This window comes from Chrysochloris asiatica, unplaced genomic scaffold (genome assembly GCF_000296735.1).
Source record: "Chrysochloris asiatica unplaced genomic scaffold, ChrAsi1.0 scaffold00040, whole genome shotgun sequence".
Classification (NCBI taxonomy): Eukaryota; Metazoa; Chordata; class Mammalia; order Afrosoricida; family Chrysochloridae; genus Chrysochloris; species Chrysochloris asiatica.
Genome location: NW_006408558.1, coordinates 9,622,866 through 9,640,686, shown reverse-complemented (window position 1 = coordinate 9,640,686; position 17,821 = coordinate 9,622,866). Strand labels below are relative to the sequence as shown.

The 17,821-nt window shown below is 39.8% G+C and overlaps 1 protein-coding gene across 1 annotated transcript in view; it reads left to right on the top strand.

Moving 5' to 3' along the window:
- The window catches only part of CAP2 (CAP, adenylate cyclase-associated protein, 2 (yeast)), a 207,510-nt gene that overhangs the window by 6,094 nt on the left and 183,595 nt on the right, over positions 1-17,821 (top strand). The window contains exon 2 of the mRNA XM_006861016.1: positions 3,795-3,895. Within this exon, the coding sequence (XP_006861078.1) occupies positions 3,795-3,895 (101 nt within the window). The remainder of the gene's footprint in view (positions 1-3,794; positions 3,896-17,821) is intronic.

Here is a 17,821-nt window from a genome sequence, read left to right as displayed (position 1 = left end):
CATTAGTATGTTTTGATAAAGTTTTCTTCATATAACCTAGCTTCTCAGATTATTTGCTCAGTGTACAGGTGGAATTAAGTATGGTGAAAGAATACAACCCTGGCTTACACCTTTCCTGATTTTAAACCTTTCAATAGCCCTTGTTCTGGTCGAACAACTGACTGCCTCTTTATCAATGTACAACTTTCTCATTAAATTTTCTGGAATACCCATTCTTTGTAATATTATCCCAACCTTGTCATGATCCACACAGTGAAAAGCCTTTGCATAGTCGGTAAAGCACAAGTAGACATCTTTCTGGTACCCTCTGCTTTCAGCCAAGATCCATTTGATATCAGCAATGATATCTCTTATTCCGTGTCCTCTTCTGAATCCAGCTTGAATTTCTGGCAGTTTCTTGTTAATATCTTTTTAATGATCTTGGGCAAAATTTTACTTGCATGTGAAAATAATGATATTGTTGGATGATTATCACATTCCTATTCGGTCACCTCTTTGGAATGGGCACAAATATGGATCTCTTCCAATCAGTTGGCCAGGTAGCTATCTTCCAGATTTCTTGGCAAATATAAGTGAATACCTCCAGTGCCACGTCAGTTTATTGTAAGATTTCTATTTGTATTCTATCAATTCCCAGTACCTTGTTGTTTGCCAATGCCTTCACTGCACCTTGGACTTTTTCCTTCAGTATCATTGACTCTTGATTACATGCTACCTCTTGAAATGGTTGAACATCAACTATTTCTTTTTGGCACAGTGGCTCTGTGTATACCTTCCATCTTCTTTTTTTTTTTTTTTTCCATCTTCTTTTGATACTTTCTGCATCATTCAATATTTTGCCCAGAGAATCATTCAGTATTTCAAATCGAGGCTTAAATTTTATTGTTTTTTTTCAGCTTGGGAAATGCTGAGTATGTTCTTCCCTTTTGGTTTTCTAATCCCAGGTCTTTGCACACTTCATTATAATGTTTAATGAACCTGTGATGAGCATATTTGACACAAGTGAGATAATGTACATCATGGATTGGTCAACCATTCAAGGTCAAAAGGGCAGCATTTACCTAAGGACAGAATTCAGAAGCAGCGTTGAAAAGGAGGTGGGATGGAAACAAGAATTACTAGCAGGAAGTGGGATAACTGATGTTCCATGGAGGGGTTTGCAGTCATTGAAATGCAACGAAGCACATGATTTGTTAAACATAAAACTGATGATCTACTCTGTAAATCTTTACTCAGTTCACAATAGGATTTTGTGGGGTTTTTTTAAATAATGAAAAAAGACATTTTTAGAAGGAACAGGATCCATCACAAATGCATAGATCAAAGAGCCATCCATCGATGATTCTGGTGTAATGAAGTGTTTTAGAATATGTTTTCTTTTTCCCTGGCAGTCAGGTAAGTTCACCTCAATAGTTTTTCTCAGTTACCCACTTCCACAAGGCCAAATGTGGCACTATAAGATAAGCACTGGACTGGTTACCACATGTTGACAGTTCAAATCACCAGCTGCTCTTGGAAACCATAGAGAGGGTCACTATGAGTCAGATGCACCTCAGTGTAAAGAAGACAAAAGTCCTCAGAACTGGACCAGTAAGCAACATCCATATCAATGGAGAAAAGATTGAAGTTGTCAAAGAGTTCGTTTTGCTCAAATCAACCATCAACATTCATAAAAGCAGCAGTCAAGAAATTAAATGAACCTGGGCCTGGGGGGCAGGGCGGGGCAGGAGGGTGGTGGGGAGCAGGCTTGTAGGATATACTCTTTGGTTGGTTGATGATGCCTGGATAGGATTGTAACGATGACAATGAAACAATATACGATAGGATGAATGTAAAACTAATGTTCTCCCATGTAAACTATCACATAATTCATAATAAAACATTAAAAAGAAATTAAATGATGTGTTGCATTAGACAAATCTGCTGCACAAGACCTCTTTAAAGTGTTGAAGAGCAAAGATGTCAGTTTGAGGACTAAGGTGCACCTGACACAAGCCATGTATTTTCAGTAACCTCATATGCATGTGAAAGCTGGACAGTGAATAAGGAAGACATAGCAACAATTGTGAGGTTGGTGCATGAGCAGGCAGTTTTTCATTCTGTTGTACATTGAGTCACTGTGAGTCAGTACCAACTTGATGGAACCTAACAACAACAACAACAACAGCTTTATAGTAATTTGTTGCATCAAAACCCAACACGGGTGATCTTAGTGGTCATTTTCGTACTTAACCACTATTACTTCTCTGCCTTCTGGAAAGTGAAGAAGAGACAAAATATGTAAAATCAACTTTATTTTTCTACATTCCCATAATTCATTGTTAATATCTTATTTGTCCTAGGTAGCTTTAGTGACTATTTACACAGTTGCTATAATACCTATGTAGGTTGGTATAGAAGGAAACATCCCAGCTTTGAATTAATAAAACTTGGTTCCATTTTAAGTCCTTGGGTGGCACATACCTGACTGTTAACCTAAAGGTGGCAGTTCGAATCCATACAGTGGTGTTACCGAAGACAGATATGGCACTCTGCTTCTGTAAGATTACATCTAAAGAAACCCTATGGGACAGTTCTTTCCTATCATATGAGGTTACCATGACTAGGAATTGACTGAATACCAGCAGGCTTTGTATTTTTTGTTTTAATGGGTTCCATTTTGGATCTGCCTTTTACTGGCAATATATTTTTAGCCAAATCACTTGTACTGTTTGCATCTCCTTTTCCTCATCTGTAAAATTGCAATGGTTCTTTTGACCTCACTATTGAAATGAAGTACCAGAGGTTAAAGTGTTTATTGAAGAGGATGAAAAATAGGGAAGCAATATTTTCCTAAATTATAGAGAAGGGTGTTTTTGTGTTTTTTTTTAATGTTTTATTGTGAATTATGTGATAGTTTACATGGGAGAGCATTAGTTTTACATTCATTCTATCATATATCGTTTCATTGCCATGGTTACAATCCCTCCATGCATCATCAACCAACCAAAGGGTATACCCTGCAAGCCTACCCCCCTCCCCCAGCCCCAGTCATCAACACATAGCCCCTCTCCCTCTCTGGATCTCAAGTCCCCCCAGCTGCTCCATCTCTCCAGGTCATCGTCTCTGCTTTTCTCCATTGATGGTCCTAGGGACCTCCACTCTTAGACTGAAAAGTTAATCACTCCCCTCCTTGCTATAAAATGTCTATTTTACATTTCCAGCCCTCAAAAGCAGTCCTGATAACAATTATTCATTATTGTATCACAAGAGACCTGTCTGCATTTCATCAGCCCTGCCTAGACAGATTGGATACTACTCACTAGAGATTCTACCTTCCTCCATGCCCTCTGGATCTAGGTTCCTTCTTGAAAACTTGTAAGCCAGTCACTTCTTGCCTTTGTAGCTCCCCTCCACCCCCCATTTTGGGTAGCCAATGTCCAAGTTGCCCATTGCTGTCTATTCTGTGTGTGGAGGGGGTGGGAATGATTCTTGCTGTAAGGATTTGTTTCCTCTTTTGAGCTACTACATCCATAGGTATAGGTCAAGTTTATCAAATTGTATCAGATTACTCTTTTTTTCCTCTTCTTTCTTCTTCTAGTTGAGCTCTGGTCATCTAGTCATTGAAACCAGGTCAAGTGGGTATTATCTGCAAGTGTGGGTGTTCTTGTGCATATCCCCTCTCTTAGAGAAGGGTTTTTTAAAAATATATTGATTGAGTGAATAAATGACTTACTGAATAGATTGAAGATGATATTGAGGATATTAAGCTTCTACATGGCAGTGGTCACTTTTCATTGACTCTTCTTCCAAAGGTGTGGCACCCTCCGTAGAAGCCTTCGATAAGCTGATGAACAGTATGGTGGCCGAGTTCCTAAAGAACAGTAGGATCCTTGCTGGTGATGTGGAAACACACGTGAGTACTTCCCTCCCCTGTTCTCCATGCAGACTTTTGAATGACCAGCTCACTCTCTGCCAACTCTAGTGGCAAGAGAAACAATCCTTCTCTAGTTTTCTCCTCTAGCTAGGTACCCATTCTGACTCATGACAACCCCATGTGTGTCACAGTGAAACTGCTCCACAGGGGTTTCAGTGACTGATTTGGGGGAAGTAGGCTGCCAGACCTTTTCCTCTCAGAGGACTCAAACTTCCAACTTTTTATATAGCAGCTGAACTCATAAGCCATGGGCACCCTCAGTAGGGAGTAGCTAAAAGGTTTATGAATTCATCCATTTACTCATTTATACAACACTTACTGATGGGGTCTCTGCCAGGTGCCATTCTAGAAACAGGGACTAAAGGGATGAACAAGACAAGTCCCTGCCTTCTTGAAACTTTCATTTTAATCTAAAAAAAGACACTATATATACATGTTGTTGTTAAACGCCATCAAGTCGGTTTCCACTCCCCTGCACAGTGTTTCTGAGGAACAGTTTGTGAGTCTGAACCACCAAGATTACAGTTCAAACCAACCTTGCATCTAGTGCTTCTCCTACACCAGGACTCCATACACATACATATAGACTAATTCAGGCAGTGTTAAGAACCATAAACAAAAACACAACTGGGTAATGATATAGAAAGTTCTGAGAGCAGACAGTTTTTGGAGAGGTTAGCTGAAGTCAAGTCTGCCCCTGACTACATAACCCCATGTGTAGCGGAGCAGGATGCAGCACAGCCCTATGCCATCCCTGTGATCTGTTGCACATCAGACCATTGTGATCCACAGGGCTTTCATGGACTCTCTTCCTAATCCATCAAAGTCTGGGAGCTCTGTTGAAACCTGTTCATCAAAATGGTTACAGGCTGCCAAGTCAGTTTCAACTCAGAGCGACCCTGTATAGGGTTTCCAAGGAGTAGCAGGTGAGTTTGAAGTACACACCTTGTGGTCCAAACCGACCTTGCAGTGTAGTGCTTTATTCCACAGCACCACACCAGGACTCCATGTCCATCAGTACTGCTGTTGTTGTTATTGTTAAGTACCGTGGAGTCGGTTCCAACTCATAGTAAATCTTTACGGGAGCAGAAAGCCTTATCTTTCTCCTGTGGAATGGCTGGTAGTTTCGAACTGCCGACCTTGAGGTTAGCAGCCCGATTCATAACCACTACGCTACCAGAGCTCCTCACTATAGTAACACACAAATTACCACTGACAGATGGAGGGTGAATGCACATGAGGGACCAAACGTGACCTCCCTCTGGAAGGCAAGCATTCTTGATAAGGATGAGCTCTCTGGAGAGGTGACAGTGAAATAGAGGTAGCTGAAGAGAGGCAGTGAGTCAGGAAGTGATGCAGGGAAGCGAATTCCAGGCAGAGTAACCTGCAAGGGCAAAGGTCAGAGAAGGAGATGTATATGGCATAATCGAGGCAGGGTAGAATGGTGAGATGGTAGGTGAGGGAGAGACATAGCAAAGAGAAAGGTGATCTTAGTTAAGAATTTGGGTGTTATCCTGATTGTGAGGCGAAACCACATCAGAACACTGGACAGAGGATTGAAAGGCACTGGGTTGATTTCTGTTTTATAAAAGGTTTCTCTGGCTGAGTTGAGCCTATCACCAACACCCAACTTTCCACAAAGTGCAGCCTGAGGAAAGGCAGGTCAGAGAATTTGAGACTCTCTAGGTTGGAAGTGACCTTAAAAGATATCTAGGTCTACCTCCTAGTTGTCGATACTTTATGGACCTTTTTTTAAAAGTAATTTGTTAGCATCATCCTTAAGGCTAGTCATTATTTACATGCATTAATAAAAACTTAAGGTACTAAACAAGCCATTTGAAAACTTTAAAAAATATATCTATCATGAATTGTGGTATTGGAGAAGAATATTCAAAGAATATTGAAAGTCCCAAGAACAAACCAGTCTGTGTTGGAAGAAGTACGGCCAGAATGCTCGTTAGAAGCCAGGATGCCAAGACTTCATCTCTCAAACTATGGACATGTTATCAGGAGTGATCAGTCCCTTGAGGAGGACATCGTACTAGATAAAGTGGAAGATCCGAGAAAAAGAGAAGGACCCCCAACAAGATGGCAATTGGCACAGTGACAGCAGCAATGGGCTCAAGCGTAATAACAATTGTAAAGATGGCAGAGGACCAGGCAGTATTTCTTTCTGTTGTGCACAAGGTCACTGTGAGTTGGAACCGACTTGATGGCACCTAACAACAACAACGTCATGAAGTTCTTTTTCACTTGCTTTGTTTCTGATTGAGAATGGAATTGCTAATCTCTCTGCCTATAGATTTCTCAGCAAGAAGACATTCCAGCTTTATTGTGGATACACAAAAAAATCTAAATCTTGTATAAAGTTGTGGTTTTGGGTTTAAAAAACAAGTAAATAAAAAGGTTTCTCTCTTTATTTCTTCCCAATTAGACTTTACCTGTCACACTCAACAGTAGTCGTCCTGAAGGGTGTATTCCTGAGGAGGCTTCAGGATAGTTCTGAAATAGTTGCTTTTGTCATCACATTTGCAATGTATTTATTTACCACATCTAAGAAAACCAAGATTCATTTCACGACTTCCATTTTGATTCAGTATTCCTGTTGAAATGCCCTGTGGCAAAAGATGGGGAAGCTTTAGTATATATAAGTTCCAGAAAAGTCTGTGTAATAAAACATGTTCACTTCAAATGTTTCCCAGAGCTAGATAATTACCGCACTCCGCTGTTTTCCTCAGTGTTCTTGTTTACAAGAAGCTTTTTGTGCAGTAAGATAGTGGCTGAGTTTCTTCTATTGTGAGATATAATAATGCCTGAAAGCTAGCATATAAAAAGGGATATTATCCCCAATGTACTAAAAGCGACTGCGGAGTGATTGAACATTAATGTCATAATTATTGTATCATTGTTGTTACTGTTAATTAATATTAACATTGTGTTCTGTGGTGTAGAATACATTATCATAATTCTTATTAATAATTTCTCGTGTATTTCTAGATAGAAGTTCTTTCTAAGGGAATAATGTTGTTGTTAAGTTCTGTCCAATCGGTTCAAACTCACATCAACTCTGTATAGGACTTCCGAGGAGTGGCTGGTGAAATTGAACCACTGATCTAGTGATTCAAACCAACTTTGTGGTTCAGTGCGTATTCAATGCCAGGACTCCAGGGAATAATGAGGCTTATCAATAAACGTTTAACTTTGCATACTGAAAACAATGTAAGATTTACATACTATTGTTAAGTTGTTGTTGCTACGTTCCATCAAGTCAGTTCTGACTCTTAGAAACCCTGTTTCCTGGTAGGTTTGAATGACTACTCTTGTGGTTAGCAATTCAGTGCTTATCCTAAACCCCACACCACGACTCCATTTACATACTAAGTCTGTTCACATTGCATGATAAACAGTCTCTCTAAATCCTTTTTAAGAATAAAGTGAATTATAAATAAAGTGTTACTTGATTTATATTGTTTTTTCTTCACACAGCAACCTAAAAAAAGTATTATGACTCAAATGAAGGAATACTGTCTATAATGAAATTTCTTAAAGAAATTTGTATTTCCCATTGATGCATTTTAAAAGGATGGCAAAGAAAGAAAAGGAGAAAAACAGTGTCATCTGTAGGTTTAGTACTGGTTCTTTAGCACAAAGACAAGTACAGGCGACTGTGGTCTGTCTGCCCAGGACTTTAACAGTTTGAACAAGTAATTTATTTTTCTCTCTCTTATAGAACCATGTGTCATTGGCATTAAGCTCGCAGCTGCTGCCTCTCACATATGCCAGAAGTGGGGGTTGAACTTTGTTACAAGAGCACACCTGTTGCAGAGGGGGGGAAAAAAAAAACCTCACATACCTGATTATACAGTATGGAAATTTGAGAATGACACAAATGTGCATCATGTGAAATCCTGTCCCTGTGTTCAAAAGCCATTTCACAGATATTAATAATGAACAAGGGCAGCCAAGCTATGATTTAACGTCTGTTTCGATGTGTTGGCTGCTGGTTGGGCTTAATTTACTGAACACTCTATAGTCTATTGACGAAACAGACCACAAAAAAGGGGAGCTAATAGCTACAATTAGGGAGCTCTGCTGAACCGAAGAACATAACAGGTTTAGAAAATATTAGATCTTGTAAAGCCTTCTTGTATGCAACATAACCTAAAGGGCTTATTTGAATTACTCAGGGACATGGTGCAGTTTTAAGAAAGAGTCAACAATCCATAATTTTATAATAGATGTTTAGGGTAAATATAGTCTTCAAGGCCAAAGGATAGGATTTTCTATAAACTGTTTCTCCATAATACGGTTGGACATTGGCTATCCTTAAATTGACAAATGTGATTTTTTTTTTTTTTAACCAAGCTGTCTTGTTGTTATTCATGGTATATGGAACTCACTCAGATCTATTTTTAAAAAGCTTTGAAAATTATAAACAACTGCCAGTCATCAAACTCTTCCTAACCCTTTTGAAGACATAGGAGTTACATTTTAAATATTTCTAGAAGATGGGAATCTTTATTTCCTGTTATTGATTTAGAATGGGTGAGAAAACTTTTTCATGAATTATTTAATAAAAATAAGACAACTGGAATTTAAACACAAGGACAATAAAATTAAGGTTTTTTTTTCATTTCACTCAGCAGCCTCAAAACAGCACAACTCAAATGAAGGAATATTATCTATAATGAATATTGCTTAAAGAAATTTGTGTTTCTCACTGATTCATTAAAAAAATAAGAAAGAAAGAAAAAGAGGAAAACCGAGTTTTCTGTACATTTAGTACTGGTTCTTTAGCACAAAGACAAGTACAAGTTACTAAACAGTTCATGAAAGAGTTTTCTCATCCATTCTAAATCAATAACAGGAGATAAAAAGTCCTGTCTTTAGAAATATTTAAAATGCAACTCATATATATATCTTCAAAAAGAATTTGGGTTAGGAAGAGCTATCGGACTACTAGTTATTTCCTAATTTTTAAGTCATCTTAGAGGTAGATCTTAGTTCATTGTTCATTCTGTATACCATGAATAATAACTAAGGAATTTGAACACACTTATGTGTTAAAAAAAAGTACCGTAAGATGAAACTACATGCTACAATGTCTTTGAATTCTCTGACTTGAAAAAGGAGGAACACTTTTTGACAGTTACTATACTGTGGGGCTATGGGTTATTGCACTGGACTGTGAAGTCGGTTGGAACCGAAGGTCGGCAGTTCAAGCTCACCAGTTAGTTGCTCCTTGGAAACCCTCTACAGGGTTGCTAAGCGTCGGAACTGACTCTACGGCACTAAGCAACAACAAAAGCCTCCGTTCCGATGGCTCAAGTTCATAATGCTAGATGTTTCTACTGTTTGTCCTTTTACTTAAATCATCTGCAAAATGTTTTGTTCGTTTTATGCGTTGCTGGTTAGGCCACAAGCTCAAAATATAACAAAGTGAGATTATCTCTCCCTCTAACTGGCATTAACCGACCAGTTGCTGTTGAGTTGGTTCCAACTCATAGTGATTCCATGTGTCTCACAGTACAACTGGGCTCCACAGGGTTTTCAGTGGTAGAGTTTTTTGATGTCGATCCCCAGGCCTTTCTTGTGAGGTACCTCTGGGTAAACTAGAACTTCCAATCTGTTCGTTTACAACACAGTGTTGACTAAGGAGCTCTGGTAGTGTAGTGGTTACAAATCGGGCTGCTAACTTTAGGGTCAGGAGTTCCAAACTACCAGCTGTTCTGTGGGAGAAAGATGAAGCTTTCTGCTTCCATAAGGATTTACAGCCTCGGAAACCCTATGTTGGGTTGCAGTGAGTCAGAACCGACCCTACGGCACACCACCACCCCCCACTACCACCCCTGATTGACACTAGCAGTTTGTATTTGGATTTTGGAACTGGCTCTACTGTGTATAGCCGTGACCTTGAGCTAGTCACTTAGCCTCTTCAGGCAACATTTGTAAGGACCTTCCAACTCTCACAATCCATGCTGAAGTGACTCCCCAGTTACCTCAGCATTAAAGCATGAGAGGGCTGTTCAGTTTCCAAAGGAAGAGCTTGTTGTAGGGTAACATCATCACCATTATAAAAAAGCAGCATGAGTCATGCCAGGGAAAGCACCTGAACCATCTGAACATGAGCAAGAAGTGGAAGGAAGCCTATTGGAAACATGATACACAGAGCACTATGGGTAAAATGTCATCCTACTTGGCTACAGTGTAGCAGGAAACAGGTTCCTTCATTTAAAAAGATCTCTAGGCTCCACAAGTCTGAACTTTTTCCTTTATCTGTACCTATGTCAGGAATTAATACTCACTTTGTTTCTGTCAACCCTATGGAGCAGTTTTACTCTTGCTCTTTGGAAACCCTACACAAGATCGCTATGAATTTACACTGGCTCAACAGCACTACACCCTCGGAAACCCTGTACAGGGTCGCTATGGGTCGGACCCGACTCGATGGCACTTAACAACAACAACAACAACAGCACTAAACAATAATAGGGTTGCTGTGGTTCAGAACTGACTCCATGTCAGTAGAGTTGGTGGTGGTGTGCTGTGGAGTTGGCTCCAACTATAGCGACCCTGCATAGGATTTCCAAGGCTATAAATCTTAATGGGAGCAGAAAGCTTCATCTTTCTACTGTGGAGTAGCTGGTAGTAGTTCAGGGGATAGTTCTGGTTTAAGGTTTGCAGTTTAAAGATTCTCTCCGAGCATTAGTATCAGAGAATCTGCCAACCTCAATGGATACAGAAGTCGGGATTCCATAAGAATTTGAAGTTCTGTTCCACAACTGTTCCCTTTTTGACTAGAATTCTTCTATAGATTCTTTATTTAAAAGAAAAAACAAAACCAAACATTTTATTGTGGTTTGGGTAGTTTACAGAGCAAATTATTTTCCCGCACAACAGTGTATGCATCCTTTCTTTCATGTGTGGCGCTGCAGGATAATGCATTGGACCGAAAGGTCAATTTGAACCGCAAGGTTGGCGGTTCAAACCCACCAGCCACTCCTTGGAAACCCTATACAGGGGTCGTTATGAGTCAGAACTGACTTGACAGCACTTAACAACAACAACAATAGAATCTTTGATCAAACCATTCAGTAATAAAAACTGACACCATGCAGTTTCGTCTCCTGGCAGGCAGTTGTTCATGGAGACAACTGAGCAGGTATTCCAGTTCCTCATTCTGTTCCTGACTTGCCTTCTTCCTCTGCTACTCCAGATGAAGACCAAATATTGTATCTGCTAAGCATCCTTTGCCTATTTTTAACTAAGATGTTTGCTTCTAAAGCAGCAAAATCACTCTCTATGTTGTTGTTGTTAAGTGCCGTCGAGTCAGTTCTGACTCATAGCAATCCTGTATAGGGTTTCCAAGGAGTGGTTGGTGAGCTTGAACCACCAACCTTGTGGTTCAAACTGACCTTATAGTCCAATGCATTAACCCACAGCACCATACTAGGTTCCAACTCATAGCAACCCTGTATAGGGTTACCAAGGAATGGCTGATGAGTTTGAACCACCAACCTTTTGGTTCAAACTGACCTTGCAGTCCAATGCTTTATCCTGCAGTACCACTCCAGCACCCCACTCTCTATAGATTTCTGATTTTTCAGTATTTTATGTAACCATCCAGTACTGCTTTTTGAAGATACTCATGTACTTAGTTTCCTCTTTGTTATTAAAGAATCTACAGAATATACTTCTTTGTATCTATTCTTTGCATTTGTAGTATATTCTAGCAATCTATCAATACCTATAAAGAGCTTTCTTATTCTTTTTTTGCAGCTTCATATTATTCCAGTCTGTACATATACCATTTGACAAGCCACTGTTACGGGGTATCGGCTTGTTTCGAGTCTTTTGCTATGGTGTACGTTGTTGTTGTTGTTAGGTGCCATCGAGTTGGTGCCAACTCATAGCAACCTTTTGCACAGCAGAATGAAACACTGCTCGATCCTGCACCAACCTCACTACTATTGCCAAGCTTGAGTCCATCGATACTGCCACTTGGCCAATCCATCTCGCTGCCTTGTATATACTTGACTTTCTATGTACAAGTCTACCTTAGTATAAAGTTCCCAAAATAAGATTGCCAGGCATATCAGTGACATCCTGGAAAGATTCAGATGGAATGCTCAAATGAAAGAATTTGAGGAGAGTTTAATAAGGGAATAGGGGATGTCAGTTTGTCATACTGTGGTAGCTTGGGTGTTTTTGTGATGCTAGAAACTCGTATTTTAAATACCAGCTGGCTCTCCCATGGTGGGCAGGTCTTTTGAAGAGTTTCCAGCCTGGACATCTCCTTCCAAAGATTAGTCAATGATTAATTGATGGATGGATCACACAGAATACTGTCTGATAGAGTGCTGGACGATAAGTTTCCTAGGTTTGAAGGCATTCCAAATATATAGTAGTGGCAACACTGGGCTCAGCATCCAGTGAACATGAAGATGGCGCTGGACCAGACACTTGTTTTGTTTTGCTTGACATGGGTCACCATGAGGGCATATGGAAACAGGAAGTCATACAATATCCAAGACTGCCAATAGTAGGAACCATTGCTAGCTCAAGGCTAGGAAGACTCAAGGAGAGGGAGTGGATCAGACCCCAGAAGGCAGCAGTATAAAGAGATTTGCTTTCAGTAGACAGGCACAACCAATCTATGGTGACCAGCAGAAGAGATACAGGGAAATGAAGAGTTTAATTCTTCTCTCACATGCTTGAGTCTCCTGCTGAGGCCTTCCATTGTCTGACTCCAGTCAGAAGCCAAGAGACTAGGAGTCTGTTGATGCTGATGGAGCCTCTGTTGGTGCTTCGTGGAGCTCAGAGCAGGGCACACAGGGCTGGAAAGTTGATGGGAGCAGTACACCTGAGATAGCCAGCACTGCTGGTAAAGAAAAGCCTTTGTAGTTCTAGGGTTTACTGCAAATCACTTTCCTTAGGACATGTACTTGTTTACATGTCCATCAGCAGTAAATAAGAATTTCTGTTTCTCCATTCTTACCTCTCAGAGTGATTTGTATTGATCTGATGATACATGAGAAATGGTATTTCTTTGACATTTTCATTTGTATTTCTCTTAACAATAAGTGAAGTTGAGCAGCTTTTCATGTTCTTAAACAGATGGGGCTCTTAAGCCACTAATGGAGTCCTGGTGTGGTGCTCTGAGATAAAGCACCATTCATTTCATTCTACTTTCAGTCTAGTCCAGTCCCAGTGCCATCTATTTTAATCACAAAAGATGTACCAAAACCCAAACTCAACTGCCCATGAGTCGATCTCAACTATTAGTAACCTTATTGGATAGTGTAGAACTTCCCTGGAAGGTTTCCAAGGCTGTAATCTTTATGGAAACAGACTGCTATATAGCTCTCCCAAGTTGCACTTGATGGACTCTTACTGCCAATCCTTCGGTTAGTAGCTGAGCACTTAACCACTGCACCACTATGATGCCTTACAGAAAATATAGAGGGTGTACCACAGTTTAAATTCACATCAGCCGCTCCTCAGAAACCCTATAAAGGGTCGCTATGTGTCGGAACCAACTCAACGGCACTTAACAACAACAATAACACCATGGGGTTGATTCCTTCTCTGTTCCGATCCCTGTTTATACCTAGAGTTTTCTTTGATGTACTTGCTTATTTTTTATATATATCAACTTTAGAATGAACTTGTCTCATTGTAGGGGGGAAAAAGCTTTTATTTTTATTTTTTTTAATTTAGATTTAAAATGTTAAATTTAGAAATAAGTATGGGAAAAATCTGTAAGTGACGTTGAGTCTTCTTATCCAAGAACAAGATATTGTCTTCCCACTGGTTCAAGTCTACCAGCCCTTCATTGTACCCTTCATGAGTTTTCTAACACTTTCTCAATTTCTTTTTGCACAATTCTTGAGTTTGTTATTACTAGCAAATATGTCTTTCTGCATAATTTCTAATTCTATATGTGAAGATTATCAACTTTTTTGGTGTAATTTGTCTGGCTTTCCTTAGCTCTTTAATTTGTTAATATTTCTAATAACTTTTCATTTGACTCTCCAGGCTTTCTAGGTATGTAACTACTTTCAAATAATAACTGATTTACTTCTTCCTTTCTAAGTTTTATAACTTCCGTTATTTTTCTGGGAGCATGGTGCCTCTGTAATTTTAGCCTGGACTGCAAACTACAAGGTCGGTGGTTTGAGCCCACCAGCTGCTTAGGTAGACAGATGAGACTTTCTGCTCCCACAAAGATTTACAGCCTCAGAAACCCTATACAGGGTCACTATGAGTCGGAACTGACTCGACCGCACTGAACAACAAGAATTTCTTTTTCTTGTCCATTACCACTAAGCTAATGCTAAGTAGTATCATCTTCCAGTGGGAATGCCTGCCTAGTATTTATGATATTTGCTTTGCACTGGAAATATAACTTTTTAAAAACCCCTCTATAGTCTTTTTTTAAACAAGTATGAGTTTTGCCAAGAATTTTTTAAGCATTTGTGGAGGTAATCATATACCTTTTCTATTTATCTTTTAATATGATAAATTATATTAATAAATATTCTAATATTGAACCATTTTTGTAGTTAGGGAAGCTATGTAATTATGTTGAAATGACCACTCTACACTTTCTTCCAATTTTCTTTCAAGATGTTTAAGGAATTTCACATATGGCAAGGGGAAATAGGTAGTTTTCTGAGACAGAATGGGATTGAATCATGTAAGAGATAACTTATTAAAGAAAAAAATTCAGTCTTTGAAAAAAACTCTTAAGTACATTTAAATGGTCTATTTGCTAATTGTGTTATAATATTATTAAATACCAAATGCACTTTAAAACAGCAGATTCTTATTTTAGACCCTTTGCCCAGATTTTTAAAAATGTTTTTTTCCCCACTGATGCATATGACCAACAGATTTGAAATACGTTGCTGGCCAAAAAGAAAAAAAAAACCCAAAGGAACCTTAAAATAGCAATTATAAATTTATTTTTCTATTAATGCACATAGCTCACATTATTCAAATTTAAAAGAAAAGAAAAGCAAGCAGTAACAACGCCTCGGAATCTTAATGAACCCCTTGTTCTCTCACTTCTTTGCAGATCTCATTATTAGCTGCTCTAACAAATTAAGCAGGAAGAGGAAGTGTCCACAACAACAGTAGCTTTTACCAGCCTGTTTTAGTAGCAGATTCTTTAAGGGCAATTGAATTCTAAAGGAGCTCTGGTAGCGTAGTGGTTATGAATCGGGCTGCGAACCTTAAAGTCAGCAGTTTGAAACTACCAGCCATTCCACGAGAGAAAGATGAGACTTTCTGCTTCCGTAAAGATTTACAGCCTCGGAAACCCTGTACAGGGTCACTTTGAGTCGGAACCAACTCCACAGCACATAACCACCACCAGCAATCTTTATGGAAGTAGACTGCCATATCTTTCTCCACAGGGCAGTTTGGTGGATTTGAACTGCCAACCTTTTGGCTGGCAGCCCAGTGCTTAAGCACTATGCCACCCAAATGAAACCAAGCCTACTGCCATTAAGTCAAGTCTGACTCATATTAACCCTATATAGGGCGTCCGAGACTGTCAGTCTTTATAGAGCAGCTGACCTCTGCTTCCTGGCCAGGTGTGGCTGGCGCTACCCAACGCTTTTCTTCCCTCACCCCCAGGAATCTTTACTATGCCACCTCTCACTGCCACCAAGTGGACTCTGACTCACAGCGACCCCGTATAGAGTTTCTGAGGCTATAAGTCTTTACATGAGAAGAAAGCCTCATTTTTCTCTCATGAAACGGCTAGTGTGTTTATACTGCCAATCTTGTGGTTGACAATCCAGTGCTTATCCGACAGTACCATCAGGGTTTCTGAATGTGCCACCATGGCCCCTTTTAATCCTCACTAGAATTACAGAACCTGAAAGAGTTTCCTGTACTCCATAGAGTTTATTATGTAATTAATGGAATACCAGACTAACCATAAGGTCAGCAGTTCAAACCCACCAGCTGCTCTTCAGAGTTGCTCTGAGTCGGAATTGACTCAACCGCATTTAACAACAGCAACAATCTAGATGAAGATGACCCAGGTTTTACTTCTAACTTGAGCTGTGCTTTACTTTCTTTATGTATGTGTCTTTGAATCCTTGAATGATGATGTTTGCCACAGACTACCTATGGAATGCTAGTCCTGGTTCTCCTTTCTGCTCTTTGTTCACTGACATAAACTAAATGGGAGGACCAAGATACAAAAAATGTGTTCTGAGTATGCCCAAGCTAACTGAGCTAGCACCTGTTAGCCTACATCTAGGAAAATGTAGCTAACTGAATCTCACATGAATGCATTGCTCTGCATAACCGCATCTAAGCTGAGCCTGTCAGAAGTACTAACATTTTCTTCTTCCATTCAGAGACTTGTTTCCAAGGTCAGAATTTAATCACTATCTAAAAAGTTCCGTTTGTGTCAAGCCAGTTCCAACTCATGGTGGCCCTCTGTGTATCAGAGTAGACTCGAACTCCATAGGAATCTCAGTGGATGAATTTCTTTGGAAGTAAACTGCCAAGCCTTTCTTCTGAGGAGCCTCTGGATGGACTCAAACCTTCAACCTTTTGCTTAACAGCCCAGCTTAATAACCGTTTACACCATCCGGGAACTCCTAAGACTGCAAATTTATGTTTCCTGTTCCCTTATCTTTTCCTTTTATGCTATCTTTGTTTCTTTCTAAAACTAGGCCAATAATTGGAGCATTTGTTGTTGTTGCTTTTTCTATCTAGACTTCAAGACAGCTTAATTGGTTGCCTGGAGGCTGCTTCAGGATATGAAAATTAATTCTTGGTCCAAAAGTAATGACCTCTTTACATTCTGATTTCATTTAGGTTACCTTGTTATGTCTCCCCACTTATCCATCCCACAGAGTGAGTGCTCACACACAGAGATACACATACACAGACCCACATTCATGGAAGGATGCCTCCTAATACCACATGAGCTATATATAAGAAAAAGCCGCGTTCATCAAGTCCCTGATGCCACAGCCCAAAGTCACTGATAGTAGGACATACGTGTGCAGAGCCATTACTATACATACGGCAAGTAAAAAATATGCTTTCCTGCCTTTAGTATTTATTTTTTCTCTTTCCAGTTGTATTTTTATTGTAGCTTAACACTGTGACAGTTGATACGTTTTAAGATACTTTATAAGCCAACTTTTAAAAGTACACCAAATATACAATATTTTGATGATGTAGAAGAGAATAAGGTATTGAGTGAGTTAGTGATTGACCACTCATGTGTGCAACACAAATCTTTTCCCTTTCATGGAACACTGTTTTAAAAAGAAATGCTGAAGCTGATGGTGCACGGAGGGGATTGTAAACATTGTAATGATTGGTTGACTGTAAAACGGATATGAGCAGACTGCCTAGTCTTTTCTCCTGAGGAGCAACTGGAAGGTTTGAACAACCGACCTTGAGATCAGCCACCCATTGCTTAACTCACTGTACCACCAGGGCTCATTTACTGTGCCCATACCATGGTTGATTAGTACCGTCAACTTGGTTATGACTCATAACAACCCCAGTATAGGGTTTCTGAGGAGTGGCTGGTGGATGTGAACCACTGACCTTGCACTTGAAACCAACCTTGCCATCAAGTGCTTATCGAACTGCACCACACCACAACTCTAGGACTCCTATTATTGTTGTTGTGGTTAATTGCTGTCAAGTTGGTTCCGACTCATAGCAATCCTGCATAGGGTTTTCGAGGAGTGGCTGGTGAGTTTGAATCACCAACCTTGCAGTTGAGTGCTTACCTACAGCGGCCACACCAGTACTCCCATGTTGTTGTTGTTAAGTACCGTGGAGTTGGTTCCAACTCATAGTGACCCTGCACAGGGTTTCCGAGGCTGTAAATCTTTAAGGGAGCAAAAAGCCTCATCT